General features: G+C 52.9%; 1 protein-coding gene across 1 annotated transcript; it reads right to left on the reverse strand.

The window, feature by feature from the left end:
* Nucleotides 1–2,660: 2,660 nt before the first annotated feature.
* EFTUD2 (elongation factor Tu GTP binding domain containing 2) lies at nt 2,661–25,045 on the reverse strand. Its single transcript, XM_074891916.1, has 28 exons — nt 24,942–25,045; nt 24,468–24,573; nt 23,433–23,598; nt 22,855–22,933; nt 20,469–20,544; nt 20,134–20,199; nt 19,849–19,884; nt 18,430–18,520; nt 17,244–17,326; nt 16,583–16,749; nt 15,403–15,527; nt 13,725–13,788; nt 13,269–13,359; nt 12,727–12,862; nt 12,288–12,415; nt 11,140–11,333; nt 10,901–11,012; nt 10,442–10,582; nt 9,950–10,051; nt 9,366–9,448; nt 8,153–8,239; nt 7,756–7,882; nt 7,216–7,303; nt 6,579–6,697; nt 6,007–6,101; nt 5,032–5,185; nt 3,971–4,078; nt 2,661–3,322 (listed from the first exon to the last, which is right to left on the reverse strand). The coding sequence occupies exons 2-28, from the start codon at nt 24,570–24,572 to the stop codon at nt 3,227–3,229; spliced, it is 2,919 nt and encodes a 972-aa protein (XP_074748017.1). The 5' UTR covers nt 24,573; nt 24,942–25,045; the 3' UTR covers nt 2,661–3,226.
* Between the last annotated feature and the right edge of the window lie 65 nt (nt 25,046–25,110).

Consider the following 25,110-nt stretch of genomic DNA (forward strand, 5'->3'; position numbering starts at 1 on the left):
GGGGGGGGGCTGGGAGCGGCACCTGGGACGGGGACAGGGACACGTGTTGTGACACCAGCAATGGCCTCGGAGAGCGGCGGAGCTGGGTCCCCTCCGGAACAGGACGGGGACAGACACTGAGAGCGGGGGGGGGGGACAGGGACATTGGGAGCAGGACAGGGACAGAGGCAGCGTGGGGACAGGGACACCGAAAGCAGAGTGGGGATGGGGACATCAGGACAGGGACAGGGGACACTGAGAGCAGGATGGGGACAGGGACACAGGGAGCAGGATGGGGACAGGGACACGGGGAGCAGGATGGGGGCACTGGGAGCAGGAAGGGGACAGGGACACTGGGAGCAGAATGGGGGATGGGGACACTGGGAGCAGGATGGTGACAGGGACACAGGGAGCAGGATGGGGACAGGGACAGCAGCAGCGGGATGGGGGCCCTGGGAGCAGGACGGGGACAGGGACACAGGGAAGGGGGTGGGAATACGGGGAGCAGGACAAGTTTGTGGGCTTTGGGAGCAGAACGGGGGACAGGGACAGTGGGAGCAGGATGGGAAGAAGGACCTGGGGAGCAGGATGGGGACAGGGACACTGGGAGCAGGACAGGGCCAGGGACACTGGGAGCAGTATGGGGACAGGGACACCAGGAGCAGGACGGGGACAGGGACACTGGGAGCAGGATGGGAACAAGGACCTGGGGAGCAGTATGGGGACAGGGACACCGGGAGCAGGATGGGGACAGGGACACTGGGAGCAGGACAGGGACACTGGGAGCAGGGCTGGGGCTCACCCTGCGAGAAGCCAGCGCATCCCCCCGGGGACCTGCCGAGTCACTGGGGCTGGGGAGGGACGGGGATGACGGAGGGGTCAGCACAGCGTCACTCACTGCTGGTGGCCCCCCCGCAGAGGGGGGTGTTTGCCCCCTCGGCACATCCCGGTGCTGAGCCCTGACGAACTCGTGCCAAGGATGGAGACCCCAGCACCCGCTGCCCTCGGGAGCGGTTCTGCGGGCCGGCCGGCCTCAGTTTACCGCTCTGCAGCCCCGGGTGGGCGCGTCCCCGGGCACCCCGCGCCCGGCACAGCGCCATTGCTGGCAGCGGGGCAGATTCCCGCCGCTCGGCAGGGGCCGGGGGTCAGGGCCCGGCCGCGCACAGCCCCGTTCCCAGGGAAGAGCCGTTTCCGCGGAAAATTCCCAGCCCGCGCACGCGGGGCCGGGGCTCCGGCGGCCGCTCGGGCCCCGCCGCGGGTCAGCGATTTCCAGCTGCCGTGAGAACCGGCTCCTTCCCACGCCCGCCCGGGCCAAACCCCGCCACCCCTCCGGGGGGTGAAGCCGGGGCGACCGTTATCCCGGACTGGAGAGCCTGGGGTCGGTACCAGCCCCCCCGGGGGGTGACGATGTCCCCCCCCGGGTCAGAACCCCCCCGCTGCATGGAGGGAGCGGCCGAGCCGGGGCCGTTCCCCGAGCCCTGGGACGTGCCGGGCAGCCCCGAGCGCGCTGCAGCCCCGGCGTGAGGGGCCCGGCCTGGTCCCGAGGGGCCCGGGTGGGTGCTGGGCTGTACTGGGAGGTGCGGAGCAGCCCTGGCGAGGCTGGGGGGCGGCTGGGGTGTAAGACAGGCTTTGCCTGCACCAGGCAGGGCCTGAACCCCGCTTCCCCCCAGCGCAGACGGGGAACACGCCGCTGGCGCGGCCGCGGTGCCGGGGCGGATGCGGGAGGGGACGGGGACCCCCCCGGCAGGAAAGGCCGAGCCCAGAGATAGGGCTGGAGCCCCCGGCCCCACGCGCCCTCCCGCTGGGCGGATGGGATGGGGCAGCAGCATGGGCCCTGCCCTCGCCCACCGGCAGGAAATCCTTCCCCCTCCCTGGTTTCCAAGCCCCGCTGGCCAGCGGGGGCCCTGAATTACCCCCCACGATCTCCATTTTCCAGAGACCCGGTGGAACGGCTGGACACGCTCTCCCAGAGCTGCTTCCTATCCCCATGCCTGTGTCAGCCCAGTGCCTCCCAGTTTCCACCAGTGGCTGGAAGGTTTAGTGGGGGCTTCTCAGCTTTACCTTTGGCTCCCGGGGCGCTGCGTGCCCCCACCAGCCATCTCGAGCCCCTCCGAGTGGGTGACGCTCCAGGACAGGTTCCCAGAAGTGAATTTAGGGCTACACCAGGCTGTGGTGACCAACTCCAGCACAGCAGCATCGGGGCGATCCCAGGCAAGGCTCAATCTGGGGGAGCAGCTGCCCCCGCAGAGCCAGGCCGGGGGAGAGAGAGGGTGTAAATCCCCTCAGGAGATGTAAACCTGCCCTAGTTTTGCAGCACATGCTCAGGAGCGGACATGGGGCAGAGCCCGGAGGCAGAGCTGGGGCAGGGGAGAGGAGAGGGAGCACTAACATCAGCATGAGCAGCTGATGAGATCCCCAGAAAACAGAGCAGGAGCCCAAAACCTCGTGAGAAAGGAAGAAAATCTTAGTGCGGGAGAGGATGGTCCTGGGCTGGCTGGTCAGTTCGGTACTGCAGGCAGGAGCAGGATGGCTGGGGTACACAGAGCCCTTGGGGGGGGCAGTGCTGGGGCCAGGGGGAACTGGGGCTGAAGACGGGGGAAGTGGGGCAGCGCGTGCTCTAAGCCCCGGCGAAGGCAGAGCCTCTGGCAGCGCTGCCTTCTCTCGGCACAATCAGACTAAGCCCCGCCTGGAAGTTTGTATTAAACGTTTACAAGGGTTCAAAAAAGGTGTACAAAAAGGGTAAAAGCCACACTTGCCTCTTCGCCTGGAGGCTGGTAGAAGGGCTCCCCCCACCCACCATCCCCACCTTTCTCAGCTGCCCAAAGATGTGCTTTGCCCAAGGAGAGGGTTAGGAGAAAGCTCAAATGCTTGATGCACGTTTAGGCTCAATCCTTAGTAATCTTAACATTATCTTCAGGCTGCTCTGCTGCAGCCAGGGATAACCTGTGTGCCTGGAGAGAGCCTATCCAAAGGGAAATCTCCTCGCTGGAGGCCACAACGGCTGAAGACTAATAACACAAAAAGCATCAGCGCTCTGGGCTGTTCCCTGCATGGGGCAGGCCCCGAGGGCACCATCCAAGAGTGCCCAGGGAGACTTGTAGAGCCATGAAAGAGCCACCTGAGCCAGGAGGAGCAGTTCCCTGCGTGCCCCGAGCACCCAGGAGCCAGGGCTGGGCAGGCAGGGATGGGGAAGGACAGACAGACGCCGGCCAGGACTCAGGACAGCCCTCACGCCGCAGCAGCACGTTCACATGGGGTAGTTGAGAACAACATCTTGCTTGGCCAGCTCCAGCAACATGGGGTCATCGAAGAACTTGCTGATGCTCACGTCCTCGCTCAAGCCCTGCAGGGTAACCGCAGAGGTGATTCCTCTGGCAGCCAGCACTCATACACCATCCCGGCAGAGATCCCACCAAACAGCCCCGGTGTCCCGCAGTAAGATAAATTTTCGGGCTCCAGAGAAGGCAGGAGAATTTGCAAGGCGTGGGGCACTTCTCAACAGCCTGAAGACATCTAACAGCCTCTCAGGAAGCTGTAAATATGTGGCTGCTGCTGCTGAGCGTATCTACCAGCTCACTGCCCCCCCAAAGGGGAGCCTGATTCCCTCCGCGGACCCCGGAGCCCCTCCAACCCCTCAGTCCGGCTCACTAAACCAGCACAGAAATCAGTCGCTGCTTTTTCTGCAGGACAGACAGGCCACAGCAGGCCACCAAGGGGTCAGATGGGCTGGGGAGGGAGCGGGGCTCGGCACGTGCCACAGGACCCCGCTTTTGGCTGGAGCTGCTGCCGGATGAGTCGCTCGTGGGACCATCACAGGCACCAACAGGCAGCCTGGAGGATCAGGAGTGGGGGAAGTCCCGGGGCACAAAGGACATCGGTCCACTCTGGGAGCACAGAGGGGACGTGGCATATCCAGGGGACAACACTGCGACAGCTCAGCTGCTGGTGTGGATGGACAGAGGGATGCTGCGGGGGTTACTCCCAGACGTACCTTCCTACGCCTGGTCTTGATCATGAACTCTCTGGCCAGGTGCGGGGCTGGCTGCGGCTCCAGGGGCCGGATGACGATGCTCTTGTCCAAGGGGTCACCGGGCACGATCTGTAACACAGGGCCAGGACGTGAGAGCGACACTGGGAGCTGGTTCAACCTCCTGGAGACCCTGAGCTACAACGGGAAACACCCCCTGGGCCCTGCGGACACCCCCAGCCTTGATGTGGCAGCCCCAACACGCCATCTGTTCTCCTGGCACAGAAACACTCTCACATCAGCGCTGGTGAGCGTGCCCGCCAGAAGTCACTAATACGGTGCTGGTAACCCCAGCCAAGAACATGTCCCACCCTCCCCACGTGCTGGTGTACTGCAAGACCTCTAAAAACCTGCTAACCAGAACAACCCGCGTGGGCTCCAGTCAGCACAAACCTCTCTAGAAATCAGGCATGTTTATTCTTTTCAGAGCTAAGTCTCGGGCTTTTACATCTTGACCTTTAAGCCAGCTCTTGAGGCTCAAACTGCTGCTGCTCTCACCTGGCTCTACCACAAGTAGCTGTGCACCTCACAGTGGGAGCTCCCACAAGACCTGATTCGCCCCAGACGCAGAAGTAGCCAGAAGACAGTATTTTGTTCCAAATCCTATTCAGCAAAGCCGAAGCGTGGCAGCCTTGTGCCTTACAGCAGACCAAGGAGCCCGAGTCCTGCTCCAAGACTTCTGCTCCCCAGGCTGCAGAGCACCGAGCGCACCCACACAGCTTCCCTCCTCCCAGGGCACGTCCTCTCTCGGGGGACTGAAGGACCCTCACGCGCGGCAACCAGCAGCCCTCGGCGCTCCCTCGCTAGGGCAAAGGGTGACAGGACTCGGAACAAAGCCGGTGGACGCTGACAGACCCTTCACGGCCAGCGGGCAAAGCCCCCCCAACTCCAGATCCCTTGGGAACGTTCTCCAGAGAAGTTTCCTGCCCTGGGTGAGCTGTGGCACTGAGCTCTACCGAGAGCACCCACCTGGCGCCTACTCCGACCACGTCCCTCCTCCCAGTCTCACCAGGGCATGGACTCACCTGCCAGTGGTGGAAGACAGAGAGCGAGAAGGCTTGTCCCTGCGTGTGGGTCCTCAAGTCTGTCTCAAACCCGAATGAGTCAATCGCTGGGATGAAGGCTTTGATGGTGTAGAGAGGAGAGCCCGGGATCGGGGCATCCTGCGTCACGTGGCCTCTGCCAACACACCAAAAGATTAGTCTTCCTGTATGTCACAGAATCACAGGATGGGTGGGAAGGGACCTTAAAGCCCATCCAGTCCCACCCCCTGCCACGGGCAGGGACACCTTCCACTAGCCCAGGTTGCCCAAAGCCCCGTCCAACCTGGCCTTGAACCCTTCCAGGGAGGGGGCAGCCACAGCTTCTCCGGGCAACCTGTGCCAGGGCCTCACCACCCTCACAGGGAAGAATTTCCTCCTTAGATCTCATCTAAATCTCCCCTCTGTCAGTTTAAACCTGTTCCCCCTCATCCTACCGCCACACCCCCTGATCAAGAGTCCCTCCCCCCTTTCCTGTAGCCCCTTTCAGTCCTGGGAGGCCGCTCTAAGGTCTCTCCAGAGCCTTCTCTCCTCCAGCTGAACCCCCCACCTCTCTCAGCCTGTCCTCACAGGGGGGTGCTCCAGCCCCCCGAGCATCTTCGTGGCCTCCTCTGGCCCCGCTCGAGCAGGTCCATGTCCTTCTGATGTTGGTGCCCCCAGAGCTAGACCCAGCACTGCAGGGGGGTCTCATGCCCCTTTATATATTCTCCTTTCTGACACTTGGGAAGAACCAGGCACAAACCAAAGGCTGCGTGTGATTCTGGACAACCCCTCCCCACACAGCACAGGGACTGGGATCAGTCAAGGAAGCTTTCAGCTGTCACCTCATACAGATTTCACCCTCTCCCCTCACTTTACAAGCAGTGCCAGGACTGTGAACATCTCTAGCAGCCCAGACCCCAAGCCAGCAGTTGCTGCTCTGCAATACTGAGGTGCCGGCAGCTGGTCAGAGCAGCTCACCTCCGCCTGGCCAGGACCGTGTACACTGCAGACACGCAGTCGGCAGGAGCCTGCACCTCCACGAAGTAGTAAGGCTCCATCAAGCGAGGGGTGGCCTGTGAGGAGAAAGGGAGACAAGGCACTGAGCCTCCAGCAGCGCCAACACAGTTCAGCTGGAGTCAGGGACTGGCTTTGGTCAAAGACAGCACCTGACTGGGGATGAAAGGGCTCCTGCTGCCCCATGGCTGCCCCAAACAACATCAAACAAAAGCTGAAAGTAGCTCTTCTCCTTCTGGCCATGAGTCACATGCTTCTGTCTCCCCCACACCCACCCTTCCCAGCAAGCCAAACAGTAGCAAAATGGGGAGACAGAGCAGATGCACACAAGTTTCCAGCCAGACTGGAATGTGATCACTTGTAAAACCCGTCTGCAGCCCACAAGGGCGCTGGAAACATCAACGGATGAATGAGTCAGTTTAAATCGCCATCCTTGGGGCAGACAGTGCAGCCCACGTGCAACCCGCATTCCTTGGAGCCCACAGGAGCCAGCACGGGGCGAGGTTCAGCCTCTGTCACGCGCAGCGAGTCCTCACCATCAGGAAAGCGGAATAGACGACTCTCCGGGCCGTCGGGATGATCTGTCCCCCACCCCGGTGCAAGGGCTCCTGAGCAATCACCGCGTCCAGGATCTTAAACTTCACATTGCGGATCACTGGGGAGGGCAGAAATGACAGCGAGTGACCCGAGGGGGATGTTCTCTGCCATCCCAGCACCAACCCTGCCTCCCCAGAGACCCCGCGCACACAGCAAACACCCAAAGACCTAGAGCCACCACAAGAAGTTCAACTGAATTTAACTCCAGCAGCGAAAGCCCGACCATGCCCTAACCCTGCATATCAAGCACAATTCAGCAGCCTATCTCGCTGGGGCTCGGTGGTCTGCACCTGAACTACAGGAGCAGGGCCAAGGCCTGGGGGAGCCAGCTTGCCAGCTGACAGGTCCCAGCTTGCGGGCAGACGGCCAGTGGCAGCGCCTGGTGGCGGCTGCAGCCAGGAACAAGGGGGAGGTTCTGTTATCTCCCTTGTCCCCCGTCCCCAGAGCTGTCCCCAGCTGTGGTGTGAGAAGGGAAACGGCCACTGAGGGACTGCACCAGCAAAGCCACTTGAATGCTTAGAGATGGGAGAATTTAATTGATCTTCTCAGCCCCACTTCTCCACAGGTCCTACTTACGTTCATCACAGAGAGGCCCTTCCCTGGTCCCCCACTGAAATCCCTGCACAATGCTGTCCTTTACAGAGCCCAGCAGCGACTTGTCCACCTACAGACAGACAGACAGACAGCTTCAGAGATCAAACCTGCATGACAAGGCAGTAACAGACCCCAGTGTTTAAAAGCCAGTTCCTAGAAAAGCAGCAACGTCCCCCTACACCCTCAGTGTCCATCCCTCCCTCTCACAGCTCAGGACCATCATCTTCAGAGTTTGGATTCTAAAGCCATATAATAAAAGAGTCCATGTTTTGGTAATCCTGTAAGGCAGGCCAATTAGTTGCCAGTTTTGAGGAAGTTGGCCCCATAGCCACACCTGAAAAATAACAGGTGATTTGCTAGCCAGTGTACGGTGGAGGAAGTACAGAGGTCTGAGATCTGGCAAACCAGTGAGCACTCCAACAGCATTAGGACCTTGCTGCAGGTTCTGGAAGGAGCAGTCACCTCTTGGCACCACAGGACAAACGTCTCACTGAAATGTAACCCCCTGCCTGTGTTTCTCACCTCCGAGGGCAGCGTATCATCTACTAGGATGTTTGGGCCAGTGGCATCTGGCCCAAAGGCCCAGATAGAACGGGCAGCCAGCAGATCCCAGTCATATTTGGTCTGGAAGAATTCACCCAGCTTCTTTCTGATAGAAGGAGGAAAGACACTTTAGGAAACAAGTATCCGACCTGCACTAACAACACATTTATGCCCGTTCCCTTCAGCTTTTTACCTGGAGCAACTGATTTGCTGGGGAGGGATGCTCATGGACTAGCTGGTAGCAATACTGGACCCAGGACCCAGCCTAGAGACTACTGGCTGGTACTGTCCACCTTGCAGATTCCAGAATTCCCTTTCCCCCCCCCCCAATTATTTGCTCCTAGATGGATTCCTGCTCTCCCCAGATCGGTCATACCTGTTCCACGTTATCTGGACCACTTCATTTTCAATGTCCTCTGCAAGTCCCTTCTCCAGAGGCTCAGCAATCATTGTGATCTTGTTCCTGGAAAGAGAGACAGTTGCAATTAGTCCGCAGAATGACGGAAATGGGAGTAATTGGCAGGACCTCAGGGTCCTGCACTGCCTTGAACACAGCTAGGGAGATGAAGCCATCCGTGTCTTTTGCTGTTACTGTCTTGCTTGTAAAAACAGCCTGTGTGCTTAACAACCGCTCTCCAACGTCTGCCCCTCTCCGGAAGCAGAGAGCTAAGGGACAGGGTGGCTCCATCCCTCCTGCCAATGTCCAGCGCTCGTCCGGGCTGCAGAAGGAAGCCCACGGGCCGGGCAACATGCCTCTATCAGAGCCAACACGCTGTGTCTGACACCCCAGGTGTTGCCTTGGAGAACCCCACCAGTGCGAGTAACCTTCCCCCAGAGCGGGTCACTCCACACGTCCAACAGTTCAAAGACTGGAGCCTCTCTATTCCCAAAACTAAGGCTACCAACCGTGGAGAGAGTACACCAGAATAAAGCAGGGTAAGAAGAACCTGAAACCACAAGGGAACACAGGAGAGCCATCGTCAGCATATGTCAGATCATAATTTCCCTGAAAATTCAGGCATTAAAACATCCTGTGCTCTTAGATTTAATCCTGGTTATTCAGCCCATGTTCCCTTGCAGGCCTCCCTCTTTCAAACACGTGCATCTCAAACGTGCCGGAGGAGGAAGATGAGACCAGGCTGCAAGGCTCCAGTGCATCACCAGAAAGGAAAAAATCCATTTCAAGATTAAGAACGGATAAGAGAAGACAACGCTTTTGCTCATTAAACATCTGGGGAGTTACTGAAGGCAGCACTGGGCAATTTGGTACCTGCTCTAGGATCCCAAAACATCTCCTAGTCTTGGAAACATCACAAAATTGCTGTGAAGGTGTGAAATTTAGCTAAAGAAAGGAGGATGTGGATCTGTCTTTATTCCCTCCATTCTGAGAGTTCCTAAAAAGCACAGGAACATCCCTGGATCTCAGGTGTGTTACTGAGGAGTTCAGCAGAGCTGCTGCCAGCTCAGGCACACACCACTGGTCTGGGCAACAGCCATCGAGAACAGACCCCTGGAGCAGATGAAGTCCAGTCTCCAGAGAACCCCCCGCCCACCCGGCCCCGAGGCCCAGCTCGCCCATGGGCTCTTACTTCTTGTTGGGTGTCTCAGCAAAGCACTTCAGGGAGGACGTTTCCACCACTGTCTCGCAGAATGTCACAACTGGATCGGCCACCTGGAATAACGACAACAGGTTTGTAAGGTTTTCAAGTCCTTTTTTCTTTTTAAAGAGACCGTTTGAAACCTTTGAACACCTACAAGAAAAAGCTGGTTCATCTGCCAGTGTTTTAATCAACCCTGTGTATGAACGACCGAGGCCTGCACAGACAGCTGTACTAACTCCTTCATTCAAATGAGACAGGAACATTGAAACCTAATTCCAGGTATGACAAATTCTGCTCAATTTATTTATTTGAGGGTAGCCAGGCAATGGCTGAAGTACAGGAAAGGCTGGAACATGGTCACACCCCCCTCTCCAAGCCAGTTTTCAGGCTCTCAATCATAATGGTGTGACACAGTCAGCATGTAAGAGTTTTGCATCCTAACAGCCCTTTTTTTCTTTTAAAAGAACTGGACAAAATCCATGCTGTATGTTTAGGGAGGTTTATTTTCCCATTGTTCTGAATATGGGGACAAAATGCACTCCCCGGATGGGAAAATCCCTCTCATTCCTCACCTTGATATCAATCTCTGAATACATCTTCCGCAGATCGTGCATCACACAGTCCAGGTAGAGCTCCCCTGTCCCCAGGATCACGTGCTCCCCAGACTCTTCCACCTGAAAAATAAGAGAGGGGTTCAACTGACAGCGTTACTGCTCACAGGTCCTTGCCTTCCAGGCTCCTACAAAAGCCTCAGGAAGTATCAGCTTTAAATAAATTGGTTCGGATCAGAGTTCCCCCAGGAAAGCTCCCACAGTCTTTTCCAGCAGAAAGTGCTGATGTGCCCTGCAGAAAGCTGCTTCTCTGGCACAGCAAGGTGTGTGTTTTTCTGCTAGATTTACAGTTTTCTGCTATTTCCACATGATTTATGAGACCAACTGCAACAGCATGAAAAAAAACCACAACAAAGAAAACAACCTGCAGTAAAAAAATACTGACTTTTAAGATCAGGCTACAAGGTAGCCCACAGCATGAGCTGAAAACAGCCATACATACACCAGAAATACCTTAGTAGTAAGCGAGGGGTAACTCTTGTTGACTTTGCGGAGACCATCTAACATTTTGGGGAGCTCCGAGGGGTTGACTGGCTCTACAGCTATTTTGATGACAGATGTGGTGTTGAACTTCAAAGGACGGAAGATCTGAGCCTGAAACCAGATGAGGACAAAGAGCTGAATCTCTGCATCATCAGGTGGCCACTAGACACAGCATTTGCTGCTGTTCTCTTTCCCTGAGTGGCTCCTATGCCCCAGCTCCTTGGCAGACAAAGTTTCTTTAACTGCAACACTGGAGCTTTTGAGATGTGCTTCATCACCTCGACTCACTGCAAGGCTGAGCGAGACAGATACACACAGTAGCTGAGTATGACAGCTACACGCAGTACCCAAAGTGATACCAGCTACAGGCAGTAGCCCAGCGACCCCAGCCGCACGCAGCAGCCCGGCGACCCCAGCCTCACACCGTACCTCCTCATTGCCCCGAGGCTCTGTGACAGTCGCAGTCTTCACTATGGGCTGGTCCACTCCTTCTATCAGCACCCAGTTGCCCGCAGGAACTCGGTTGACCTCGATGTGGTACCTAGAAGGCAGGAGCATCGCTGCCGCCAGCCCCAGCCCCCGCAGCGCTCTCCTCCTCCCTGGCCCTGGCAGCAGCCACTCCAGGTGACCTCTCTCCCGGACGAGCGCACTGCCCGAGCTTTCCCTACCTCGCCACCGAGATCCAGAGGCGCCCGACAGTGCAGATCTGGGAATCCTCCTCATCTTCCAGGGTGTAGTTTTCTCCAAGGACCTTCACCGGCTGCCCAGCGTGGATGGTTCCACTGAGCACTCTGCCAAAGGCGTGGAACTGCACGCCGTCGTCCGTGCTGTACATTTTCGTTGTGTGACACATCAGCGGACCCTTTCCAGGAAAGAGAAATAAGCCTCTTTCAAAATACAGTCCAGAAACACTGACCTGGCAGAACTCGTGGAAACAAAGGGATTAATGGGCTGGAATTTACAAATACTTCTTTTGACTTGCCAAGTCCTTAATTTCCTTCCACTGAAAGCCCTGCCCTGTACGGAGACCCCTGGAACGACTTTGGTGGACTCTTCTGGAGCTTCTCTCCCCCCTCTTGTGGAGCAGTAAATAGTGGTTGGGACAAGGCCAGGAGAAGAAATGTCACCTGCTGGCCTGCAAACCAGCTCAGGGCAGAGCACCTGAGCCTCCAGGGGTCACAGCTCTCAGTCACTCCACAACTGGTGAGCTGGTGACAGTCACCACTGTACAGTTTTATGTGGGTAATCACAACCCATTAAAAGAAGAGATTCATTTTCTCTCCAGACATCAGAGCAAAAGTCACAGGCAAATTCCTCACTAGCTGCTGGCTGGCGTTGGTGGCTCTAGACAACTCTGAATGACAGCTCAGTACAAGCTGTTGGAGGAGGAAGGTTTTTGCAAGGCTTTGATAGGAAAGGTGCTGACTAACTAATGTGGGGCTATTTTTATCAGCACAGTTCAGATCAGCTTTCTCAGACTTTGGACAGAGAATCAAACTTCAAGGGAAAGGGACAAAAAGGTAGCAAAAGGACACAAAATCACCCTGCAGTTCCCACGTGCTCTGAAGTCCTGACCTAGTCCTGTTCTTCTCTGAACACTGTCAAACAATTCTCTGTCTCAAGGGCTGCCCTGGCAGGCAGCTAAAGTCTCTCCAAGTGAAGAGATTTGTTTCAGTATCGGATGAGAGGTTTCAAAATGCTAGAAGTCAAATCTGTGCAGATGGCTGTCTAGGAGGCAGCTGCCCTGTCAAGGCAGTGAAAGGAGCATATTTGCCCGCTTCTGGACACTCAGAGCCAAGCAGAAGAGTTTCCTTACGTCAGGGTCACATTCACTCATGGCCTCCCCGAGATCAGAGTCGACGCCACCAGTGTAGGTGTGCTCGATTTTCGTCTTGGCTCCCACCTTTGGGGAGGGGATATGCTGCACACACATGTCCACAAAGCCTGGAAGAGTAATACTTCATGAGAACAGGATTAAGCAGTGCAGAGGACAGAAATGGACTCCAATAAACACAGGGCAAAGCCATTCTGACTGCAGCGCACCCACAGCAATGGGGTGCGTCATGAGCCATGTCTCAAGCTGTCCTTTGGGCAATTGGTTTAATATTTTATATTTGGAATATAATATATTATATATATTTGGAGAAGGGAGCTGTGCAAGTGAGCACTCCCTGGCTGTAATACAGCCCTTAACTCTGTTGATGTCAGACTGGGGTATTGGGAAAACTGTGGAGGGGAAGACAAACAACATTTACCTGTGAATTCCCCAAAGAACTTCTTGCAGACAAGCCGCAGGAGGGGCCGAATGTTCAATTTCAATTCCTCTTTGGTCAGGTGGATGCCAAGTTCATCCAGTGTCCTGGGCAGGGTCGTGTCCACGTCCCCCACCACCTGCAAGACAAGCAGCACCACTCTCAGCTTTGCTGTGGGGTCCAGGCCAGTAACTCCCAGGTGCAGCTTCACACACCAGCCATCGCCCTCAGGGCTCCTGACCTGCTCTGGTTTAGAGCTCACAGGAGAACTGGCTGCTGGTTCAAATTATCACTTGGCTGATGTTAGAGCACACTAGAAAGAGCAAAGGCAGTTCTATTAACTGTGCAAATAGAGGGCTATATTTGCAAGGAGCAGCTGTTAAGGAGTGGCTCACCGTTGCTCTGCACCCCCAAAGCCAATCTGTGAAGATCCCACTGCAGGATGGGACAGGCGAGTCCCACAGGCACCAGACACCACCAGGTAGTGTTCAGCCCTTGGCTGCTCCTACCTGCAACTGTGGGAAGGAGAATGAACCCCCACATACCTGAGCCAAGATCTTGTACAGGGGCTCCAGGACGAACTCCACGAAACTGCGCTGGGAACTGCTCGTTGGGGCCTTTTTAGTGAACTTGCGGCTGTTGGGAGACCAAAGAAGAGACATGAAGAGCATCTGCAGCCTGCAAGCACCCTGACTGCAAACACAGCCTCTGCTCTTCCCAGGTTATCTTCTTCTCCCTCCCAATCCTCCAGGAAGCTGTCACACAGGAGTCGTGCCTACTCCAAACGAAGGCCAGAGGAGGCTCTGTCCCTGCTATGGGATTCAGGAGGACCACAGGGATTCACACCAAGCAGGAGGCCTGACTCAACCCCTCCCAGATACGAGTCCATCACAGGACCACTGGACAACCCAGGTTGGAAGGGACCTCAGGTGGTCACCTAGTCCACATTTTACAGCAAAAAGAGGGAACAGCCTAAACAGATGTTTAAACAGGCTTCTTACGTCTTCGGGTTGAAGTAGATGTCACCCCAAAGCCGCTTCGCAAACTCCTGATAATTGATATCTCCTAAAGGGAAAAAGCAAATGACAAAAGTCTCTCAGATGTCACTGTATTTATCTCACCTGGGAAATCTTTGTTTTTTGGCTTTTAAAACAACCCTGAACATTTGATTTAATAGATCCATGCTTGGTCCCAATTCTGAATGGTTAAGCCCTGACCTGGGGAGAGCAGGCAGAGAGGGGGGCAGAAAACAGTCCGCTGAGGACGACACCAGCAGCCCAGGTACACTGTGGGGTCACAGACTTGCTTCTCAGGAACATTTCAACTCTCTCAATTACACACAAGGTTAAAGCGGAGAAGAGCTGCCCTGCCAGACGCCACGCTGCAGGAACTCAGTTACATCTGCTTTCTTTTCCAAACGGTAACGCTGCAACCTGACGCTGTAGTGCCAAGGTACTGGGATGGCTTACACCTCGCGGGCTTATCGCAAGCATTTTCTGCCTTGCTGAACATCTCCAGGTTCTTTTCTCTTTTTCAGCTGATGCACTAAGCGCACAGCCAAATACCCAAGTGCTGAAGGAACAGTGTAGTGCTTGGCTGTCACGGTGAATTTACAAATAATAAGACAGGGGTGATAATTTACAGTAGTTTCCAAACAAGCTTTTGCTGTGGGCAGATGTGCAAGCCTAAGAAATTTCATGGTGGCTGCGGTTTTGACAGTTAAACTACTATAACTCATGTTAGTTGAAGTACGGTGGCTGCACATAAAATCCCTGGTGGCCACAATCGAGTATTACCGACTTCAAGTACCGTTCAGCTCGTGTCTGCCCCACGTGGATGACATCTCCCACCACCCGTGCCTGCATCTGCAGCGCTCCCCCGAAGAAGGGGGATCATCCTAGAGGCACCGAGTTAATGGCGTGACGCCCAGGAAGCTCATTTATTTCTCCAAACTCACGAGGACGCACGATAGTCTGACACATCAGTCCCTGACCTCTACAACTTCACCCTCCCTCTGGCTAACTTCTCTGCAAGAGCTGGGCCAGCTGCTTTACAACATCCTTCTTCCCCTGCTCACGGCTCCTACAGATCACCCCGTATTCCCCAGCGTGAGACTTCAAAAACCTTGGCTGTACAGCTGGCTAATGCAAGCAAAAGGCCCACTTGTACAAGTGGCAGATTGCCTTGAGTGGGCACCTGGGGAACAGAAAATTAAATCAAAGCCAGAAAAAGGCAGTTTCTTAAAAAAGAAAGAGGGCAAGAGTGCAAAACCTTGTGGGCCAAGCTTGTGCCTGGCTGCAGCTGAGTCTCAGACTCTGGAGACTTGCGAAAAGACAGGCAGAACTTAACTGCTTCGCTTCTGAGCTGTTGTGATAAGGAGGCAAAGCACAACACATACACTTGCCTTCAACTGCCATAGCAGCACTTGTTTTTTCTGCTTCTGACTCAATAAACATTTATCAGGAGAGACTATCTAGCTAAAAACAAGTTAGAACTATTTTTGCTTTTTACAACCCAGGGCTCAGATCTGCTGTACCTCTCAACTCCCAGAAACTCAAGAACACATACACTGGCCATATATGTGCAGTGAAAGGCAAAGCTGAACGGCTCAGAAAGCCTCAACAAAAAAGGTTAGGAAATGAGATGTTAAAGTGTACAAGGTTTCTGGATAATCCTCACCATATGTGTCTGCATAAATCTTTGCAAAAGATCCCAGCGTGAAGCAGATGCTGTACTGTGAACTGGAGAAACACACGTTCCCCAGAAGGGGAGACAGAACGAGGTTCTCATCGGTGGAATACATGCTGAGAGGAGACAGTTTTTAGAGACAAGAAAAAAAAATAAAATCAATGTTATGAACCACAGAAGACACTTAAATCTACTTCCCACACCAAACAGCAGTATGTGATAGGCAAGCGATTGCCAAATAGCATCTTAAAATGGGCTGCAGCGTGCTTGCCATCCACATTTCAGGGTCAGTATCATTTTATGACGACTAACTTCAAAGCATTAGTCTGCAAAGAAATATTTAAAGATCTAGAACTAAAGTTAACCAGCACAAGTGCTTTGTATTTTTTGTCAGGTAGAGTTTTTCCTCCCCTAAAAAAAGGCAGCAAAGTTGGTCAACCAAGCAAGGGAAAAGAGAACACAAGGCAAATAATGTAGGAGGGATAGAATTGAATTGAAACAGTTTCAATGGACTCCCAAGCATGCTAGACAGAATAAATTACCCTGCTCCAAGCTGCCCGATGCCTGTAGCAACTGAACAGAGAGACAGGCAAGGGAGCTGTGTGCCAATTCACACCAACTCAAAGGGGAGAATGCTGTGAAGAAGATCACCTGGATGCAGAAGAACCCACAGAAACAATGCATCGCTACTGTGAAAGCTGGAGATGTCCCTCCCTGCTCTGAGCAGGGTCTTGCAGGGAGATTTGACCACAGCAGTACCATAGTCTCTGTTTAGGGCTTGGGACGAGTTCCCATTGTTTTTTTTAACAGGTGTTTAAGAGCTTTGAGACATCTCAACCTGTCATTTGGGATAGAGCCTGGACAATTTCAGCATATTTGAGACATCTGGGAGCACAGAAGTTCCCTGCTCTGGTCATATGGCCACTTTCCCTACTTTTTAATGGGGGGAAAAAAAGAGCTGATCCCATGAAACGTGTCAGGAAGAGTCAATCCTGTCTGATTCAATATATTGGCTGAGATGAATTCCCAGCAGTTCTTCCCACCCCATTTTCTATGATTCAACATATCAAGAGACAAACTCATTAGTTTTTAGCCATACACAGGGCTCACAGAGAGAAGCACCCAAAATAGAACAGGGACAGCGAGCACCAACGACACATCACCCCGATACCTGATCAGACCGTTAACTTCATCCACGATATGTCTGAGTTTGTAATAAGCATCTGTAGGGGGCAATTTCAGCTCCAGGATCAGTCGGTCTATCTTGTTGATGCACACAGTCACTGCCAGCCTTTCCTGCACCGCGTGCTTGATCAGCCTCTCCGTGTTCAGCATCACCTGCAGGGAATCACGAGCACAAACACCCCCAAGTGAAAGCCCTCCACAAAATGCTATCTAGTGCGTGACAGACAAATCAACGACCCTTACACACAGGGCTGCACCTCTGTAGAAAAGCCTCAGCTCAGCCACCAGCCATCAGCTAATCCTCCTGAAATTTAGAAGTAGGTGCTAACCCAACCAAATTCCTTAAATCCTACCCCTTGGACATCTCGGATATAAATAACCTGCTCAATTTTAGGTATCATGAGGATGGAGATGCAAACAAGTTAGATAACCAGCCTACAGGTCACACGCATCAGCCCTGGACACAGAAGCCAGAGGCTTGACTCCCTGTTTTGGCTGGAAAACACTCTCACTTCCCAAACTGTCCTTCTAAAATCCTTCACCCCGCAAAGCTGAACCCATCCCAGGCCTTCACTTCAGGCAGGATCAAACCCTCCAGAGGAAGAGATTTTGAAGTTAACCCCTAGGAGAGAGAACGTGGCACTCACCCCCTCGGCTGCATCAATGAAAAGTACAACGCCATCCGAAATACGAAGGCCAGCTGTCACCTCGTCAGAAAAATTGACGTGACCTTCAAAAACACAAAATGGTGCTGAGAACCAGAGTCAGCCCTGCCACCAGCAGCACAGAGGGTGGAAAGCCGTCCCCCTGCTCCGCAGCCAGCGAGGCGGAACACAGACGGCTTCCTCCTCAGACAGGGACCCGGGAGCAGCTGCCAGAGCTCCGTAGAGGGATTTGCTTCAGCTTTAATGCTATTTTTTGAGAATAAACACAACAACTCATTTAACAGGCACTTTTCCTCACATTTGTTACTGTTTTTCTCACAGCTCTGTGCAAGTACTTCAGGAAAAGGAGGAAGATTACTTCTCACCAAAGAACAACAGATGCCTCTCCCTCCAGTCTCCTCCTGCGCTCTAACCTCCCTCATCTCGAGCTGTAACTCAACAGATGTGTCCCAAGACCCTTTTTCCTCAAGTTTGGCCTTAGTTTCTTACAAGTTGATCTGTAATTATGTTCCCCCCACAGAAGCTTGTCAGAGGCTTGAGGGAACTTGCTTAGAGTCTCACTGTGGGGCAATAGCATTTGAGAAAAAGCACAGTCCCCACTGTGCATGGTGTTACTGGAAAATCCAATTCTACATGTGCTTCTCGTGTACTTGAGTGAAACACATTTGCAGCCCCATTAGCCCTCAATTCGGCCTGCTAATCAGAAACACAAGCCTGACTAGAAGCCAGCTGCACAGTTGTTACTTCTGGAAGTGATTTCAGAAGAACAGACTTAGCTAAAGGTTCAGGACTAGGCTGGAATCATCTACAAAAACCACGAAACAAAACATGGGTTTCTGCAAAAGAAAACTTCCCAGGGTTGCACTGCACCTGGGTGCCATTTCCAGACGAATCAGTGAGACTTCAGGGTATAGATTCTTTGTTTTTCTGAGAGCCAATGCTACCCAATCCCACTGCAATCCAACACCAAAGCTCTTTGAATGCCCTCATTAACCATCACTGCATGTGTTTTTACTGCTCTACTCCTGTCAACAGCACTAGCCAGAGAACCACAGAGGTTTGTTAATGAGAGAAATCTTGGTTCACATGGTCACGTATCTGCTCCACACACCACGCTGCCTTCAGCTAAGTGCATCCCAAAACAGGATTTTCAGGATTACACAATCACCTGGAGTGTCGATGATGTTGAAGAGAAAAGACTTTCCTTTGGTGTCGGGCAGAACAATAGTCACTGGTGTGCTCTTGATGCCTACTCCCCTCTGAAAGACAGGAAACCAGCATTATCAGTTAAAAGAAAAAACACATCAGCAAAGTGACCAAAGAAAAATCAGAAAGATGGAAAGAAGTAAACATCCACCCAGGACATCCTGTTACTCCCAGGGAGGGAGTAACAACCTCAGATTGCTGCAGCATCCAGCTCAGCTCCGCCATCCATACTGGCTCAGACTGGTGAGCTACCACTGCACAATCCACGCCTCGTCTCAGCTGGGGAAGTGCAACACCAGAGACAGAAGATGTGTGTTTTTCTGTGCTTTTGCCCTTCTGCTACTCTCAAGTTATACCTCAAAGCATAAGATTTGATCACCCAGAGTATAAAGTAGAGCATTAAGAAGAAGAGAAAGAAATGCTTCACAGGACTGTTCTGGTCATGACAATATTTAGCGAGTAGGACAAAATAAAATTCCTATTCACGCCCAACCACATGGAGTCAGGGCACCCAGCTAAGAGTTCCCATCAAAGGAAACAGAGGAGAAATATGTTCATTTTGAAATCGTAGTTTTTCTCCCCATCCATCATTGCTGCAAACCCCTTCCACCTCCTTCCCTCAAAGAAAATAGGAGTTACCCATATGCTGGAATAACTGTGGTATAGATTTTCATCATTACACAGGTTATCACCTCAGCTAAATAAAATCAAACATGGACATGAGGGTTGCAGGAAATGGAAGAATGTTGGACCAAGGATCTTACTGAGGGAAACAAGAGGAGCAGTTCATTTTATTGATAAGAAAACAGTCATAGAATTATAGAATGATTTGGGTTGGAAGGGACCTTAAAGCCCATCCAGTCCCACCCCCTGCCACGGGCAGGGCCACCTTCCACTAGCCCAGGTTGCCCAAAGCCCCGTCCAACCTGGCCTTGAACCCTTCCAGGGAGGGGGCAGCCACAGCTTCTCTGGGCAACCTGTGCCAGGGCCTCACCACCCTCACAGGGAAGAATTTCCTCCTTAGATCTCATCTAAATCTCCCCTCCGTTCCCCCTCATCCTACCCCCACACCCCCTGATCAAGAGTCCCTCCCCCCTTTCCTGTAGCCCCTTTCAGTCCTGGGAGGCCGCTCTAAGGTCTCCCCGGAGCCTTCTCTTCTCCAGCTGAACCCCCCAACTCTCTCAGCCTGTCCTCACAGGGGAGGTGCTCCAGCACCCTGATCATCTTTGTGGCCTCCTCTGGACCTGCTCCAACAGGTCAAAATGCAGAAGGCACAAAAAGGTGTTAAAATGGAAGAGGAAACTGCCTACAGTAAGTAACTGTGAGTAAAGCATGAGATAACTGGATAAAAATCACTGCCCGTTCTACAAGACTCACTCACCTCTTGCTCTGTGAACAATATATCAGTGTAACAAAGCTGCAAAGACAAAACAAGAGTCAGAATATCACATTTTGGTATCAAATATTAAGTTTGAAGCAGGACACCATAACTCTTTAGATGGTTAAGGTGGCAAGTAAATAACAGAGACAGAATCAGGACTGAGCTCTGGCTTTCCAATCCTACGTTCTAATCACTAAACCACGTTTTCCACACGTACAGTCACGCTCCAAGTGTAAAATCCAACCCATGTTCCCCAGGGCAGGAATACACCAAAAGCTCACTTACATCCTGGTCGTAGCGCTTCCGAATTTCTGGGTGTGTCTGTTCTATCAGGCAGTCAACAAAACAAGTCTGAAAAATATCAGAGCACAAGAGAAAGGAAGGGACTATGTTCAGACAGAGAAATACAAGTACAATCCCATCCCTCCAGCAGCAGTACAGAGAAAGTTGGGCATGTTGTTATTTCCACGTGGCTGAAAGAAAACCTACAAATAACTGCATTAGCAAGAGGAGCAGAAAGAGACTGCTGCTGCGGAGATCGAGGGGTCAAGAGCAACGGTAAAAGTAGGCAACAAACAGATCATTACTACTACCTGATAGATGTGGGATATTCACACTACCTTGCCGTGGTGAAGGTGCCCACACAGAGTCACATTTCGAATTAGCTCCGAGTTGTCCATCAGATCTGCCAGGAAACTGCAGGAACAAAACACAAAAGACTGTTGGAAGCTTCTGCTGTGTCTAAGAAAAGTAGGTGCCATTTCAGCTACACTTTCTATCCAAGGTGCCCCCTGAATCCTCTCCAAACTTTCATTCTGCCAATGCCCTGCGGAGGAAGAATCCCACTTTCCAGATGGGGAGGACAAGAGAGTTGGAGTCCTAGACAGATGGCAGTGGGTGGGAGAATACGGAGATGGTAAAACTGCCAGCGATGGAATATTATTGAATATTTTTCTTCTCTTCTAGTCAGTATTAGAGCAAAAGTCACATCCATGTACTCAGATGATGAAATACTTCCACTCAAATAGTGGCAGGCAGTCAAGTAAATCACAGAGCTGGATAACAAGCACCCCACGCAGTTTTAAGAGGCGGCCGTGGGGATCCGCAGACCATTAATTCTGATTTTCAGGTCTTAAAACAGTGATGTTCCCAGGGACTCAAGGAAACAGCAATGGAATTTAAATGTTTTTAGAATCAGCAACTGAGCTGGGTAATGATGGGCCGATCACTTCTGCATGGATCCTGGCCAGAATATAATTGAGATCCTAAATTACCAACTTCCCTGAACAGTAATGGGAGGCTATAAAACACGTGTCCATTGCTACGGGTCTGCAGAAAATAAGTGCTGTCAAATAATCTCCTTTTTAAAAAGATTTAATTTTCACCGATGCAGTAGACTTCTTAACATACAACGTTTTGATTAAGAGCTAAAAAATACAAAAATCAATAATAATACTGATTAAAAGCTTGCTTATTGGTCTTAAAATAAGGCTAAATGGGAAATCAATACTAAGCTTGCAGGTTTCTGGCTGAGTCCCACAAGGAATTTCTCTCGGCCCCATCCAAACCATTTATATCAACGAACAGGACAAAGAACAATTCATTACAGACGGAACGAGCAGAGGACACGGGGATCAGGAAGGCGGTAGATCATGAAGAGCACAGGGCATTGACTAAGAGCAAAACGGACCGCCTAGAAAAATAAGGCCCAGCAGGCTCTTTGGGTTATATCGAGCTATATCAAAAATCTGTCCAACCAGGGTGCTGGGCCACATTGTGTAGGCTGTGCTTTTGCCAGGAAATGTTGGACCAGATGGTCCTTGAGGTCCCTTCCAAGCTGGTATTTGATGATCCCACGAACGGAGACGGCACACTGACAGTACCAGGGGACAGCCCCAAGAAGCAGCCATTCCAAAAACGTCCTGGGCATCCAAGTAACCAACCGAACACAAACCCCAGTGAAATTCTGTTGCTGGAAAATAACAAGATCCTTGATGATACGCAGAGGGACTGCTCACATCGGGGTCTGGCACACAGGGAATGCATCTGGCTCTGGGATCTACACTTGAAGACTACTATTAAAACTAGCCACGAAATGGCGTATGGAAAGATGAGCCTAACAAGACACTCACGCAGCTCAATCTGTTCATCCTCAAATAGAAGACAACATACAAAAACACTACACACGCAAGGATAAAGAGCCCTTCCACCATCGCCAAAATGCAGACGTCGATGCTAAGATTATATATTTTTAACAGAGAAAGTACACAACTGGTTTTATTCCTTACTAAAGTTGCATGAGATATTATATCCCGAATTTTAAATTCGTTTGGATTTTTTTTGCAGGTTTTCTCCCAACTCTGGTGTCCCAGGGGCTGCTTTGCAGGACACAGCCAGCAGACACCATCAAGAGCAGCAGAAGTGCAGCTCAGCTGCAGCGTTACGCTGACCTACGCGCAACTTTACATACAACCAGCGGCGTCAAAATCCCCCCTGAACACTCTTCCAGCATAGACGGGAATTAGTTTGAGACAGCAGTAAGCCAATGGTCACTGGGATCAACCCAAAACGCCCCAACATGAGGTGTGCCACACACTGACCATATAAATATTTCTTGAGCCAGTCAGAAAAACTTGCCTTCAGCAAATCTGCACCACAAGGGCTTCCGATGACCAAGCTTTATATCAGCTGTTGAGGTAAGATTTACATTCTATTTCAGAAAACTATGCACTGTGCTGCATACTGTGGAGGGAAAATACTTGTAAAATGGTTACTGTTGTATTTTCTTCCTCTTGTTTTTGGTTCAAAATCTGGGAAACGGCTGCACTCATTCTGTTGCTGGTGTCAGTAAGAAACAAAGGTAATGCCCCCCAAAAGCTGCCTCCCCCACATAGTACACACCACTCTGCCTCCCCACCTTTGCCTGTAAACAACAAAAAGGGAGGAAATTACAGCACAGATGGCTTGAGCCAGCGTAGACGCTTAAAACCCCTACATATGACTTACTCCATCTCATAGACAGTGACCGGTAACGTCTGTTCCATCAGAGAGAATTTTTTGGTTTTCACAGGTTTAATAATAGGCTCTGAAAACAAGAGAGAGAACAATAAAACACTGTTACCAGAGACCCTGAACCCAGCAGGCTCAGAAACGGTCATAGGAAACAGGGACTTTTGCAGACAAAACCACAATTTTCAAGCTGACAGATTCTCTTTGCTTTTTATAAAAGCAGTTGTACTAGACGATCGCTGCAGGTCCCTTCCAACTGAACTGTTCTATTCTATTAGAGAAGGATCAGATGAGATGACTGAAATGCATTTTCATTTCTCCTTAAATATCTTTCCAGTATCTGCTGATATCTGTTTTTCAAAACACAGTTTGGCATTTGTAACAATCCCGAGTGCCAGAATCCGCACACCACCAAACGAACAAGAGTCTACGCGTTCCTGGGGCTGAGAGGAATTCAAAAGGGACATTAAAAACAATGGGGAGAACGGAGGGGAATATTATTTTCCCTTTTCCAAGGATACATTAAGAGCCTTCCCCTCCCTCCATACCCAACTTGCTGCTTCCTCACCACTTACCAGTGAGAGGCTGCGTGTCTTCCTCTTGTACTATCGTCTCTACTTCAGGCCCGTAGACTTCCTCGGCGGTGGGGTAGTATTTCTTATCCTCATGCAGCACCACCTCCATCCCAGGGTGGTCCTCATCGTGGTCCCCCATATCGTCATCATCGTCATCATCCTCAAGCTGCAACCAACTCTCACATTTAGCCGCTGCCAGCACCAAAGTGCTTTACAAACACCAATCACACCAGAAAGTACAGGCTTGGCATCGTACATCGAACAAGAGCTACAAACCCAGCCAGGGAACCACCAACGCGGCCCTGGAACCTCACATCCAGCTGCAGAGCAGCTTGCAGAGGTGCTCTCTGTAAGCAACACACCTCTTCCTGCTGAAAATGAACAGCAAGAGGATTTGCAGAGATACCTGAATAGGCAGCAACTCCCGCCCCTTGCTCCTATACACAACAGAACCACACTCGTGCACAACACAACCCCGAGCACACACAGACACCACTTTCAGACGAACTGCAAGAACTAGAAGGGGCTCCCTCAGTCCTCCGATGCTTTCTCCATGGTGGTACAGCAGCCTCTGCTGCCCTCCCTGCCCCCATCACTCTCCTCTAGTGTCTGTGGAGTCTTGCTCTGCCTTCACCACCGAGGCATCGAGCTCCCTGCAATACTGCTGCAGCATCAGCACATGTTACTAAAGGCCTGACGGCCTCACTGAATGGCTGCGGATCCTCCATTTGACTGAACACAAAAAAAGCCAAATACAGCTCGAGCTACAGAAGCTCCCGGTTCTAACCATGATTCAAGCAGGAAGTTTGTCTTTCCCTTTATCACAGACACAAAATCCTCTAAAAACCAAATCAACTCTCATCCTCAGGAGTCAAATTCCACCAGCGGAAGCAGAACCCAGCAGGGAAGAGCAATCACCGGCAGCTTGTGACGACCACAGTGCTCAGCCCCTGCTCCCGTGGGGGTTACGGGGCAGGATGAGGCCCGTGCCAGGCTCCTGTGGATGCTGCCCCTCCACCCATCCCCACCGCTCACCTCATCCAGATCTTTAGACTCTCTGCCCAACTCGTCGTCGTCATCGTCCGAGTCCAGCTCCGGCCCGATGTAGTTCCCAAACTCGTCGTACAGGTCGGTGTCCATGCTGGGGGCGAGGAGGGGGTCGGAGGAGGGTGCAGACTCTGCCCCACGCGCTCAGGGTTCCCTGCCCGAGACACCCACCGCACCCAGCACTGCGCCGCACCGGGGCTCCCGGCCCGGCCCTGGCCCTGGCCCTGGCCCTGGCCCTGGCCCTGACCCTGACCCTGACCCCGACCCCGACCCCGGCCCCGGCCCCGGCCCCGGCCCCGGCCCCGATCCCGGCCTGACCGTGCGCGACCCCCAGGCCCGCGCGCCGCCCACCGGAGCCCTGCACCGCCCCGAGGGCCCCGCCCTGCCCGCCGAGCACCCCCCGTCTTCACCGCCCCCTCCCCGGCACCCCCGGGCCGGCCCCGGCCCCGGTCCCGCTCTCACCCGCCGCGCTGCCCTCGCCGCCGGCGCCGCCGACACCGTCGCAGAAGGCCCCCGGGCTGCCCGCGCCGCCTGTCGCGACAGAATCCCCCGTGTCCGCTGTCAGCGCCGCGCCCGCGGGGAAAGGGACGGGCGAGCCGGGCGAAGCCGCGGATGGTCTCGGCGAGGCTTC

This window comes from Strix uralensis, chromosome 22, assembly GCF_047716275.1.
Source record: "Strix uralensis isolate ZFMK-TIS-50842 chromosome 22, bStrUra1, whole genome shotgun sequence".
NCBI lineage: Eukaryota > Metazoa > Chordata > Aves > Strigiformes > Strigidae > Strix > Strix uralensis.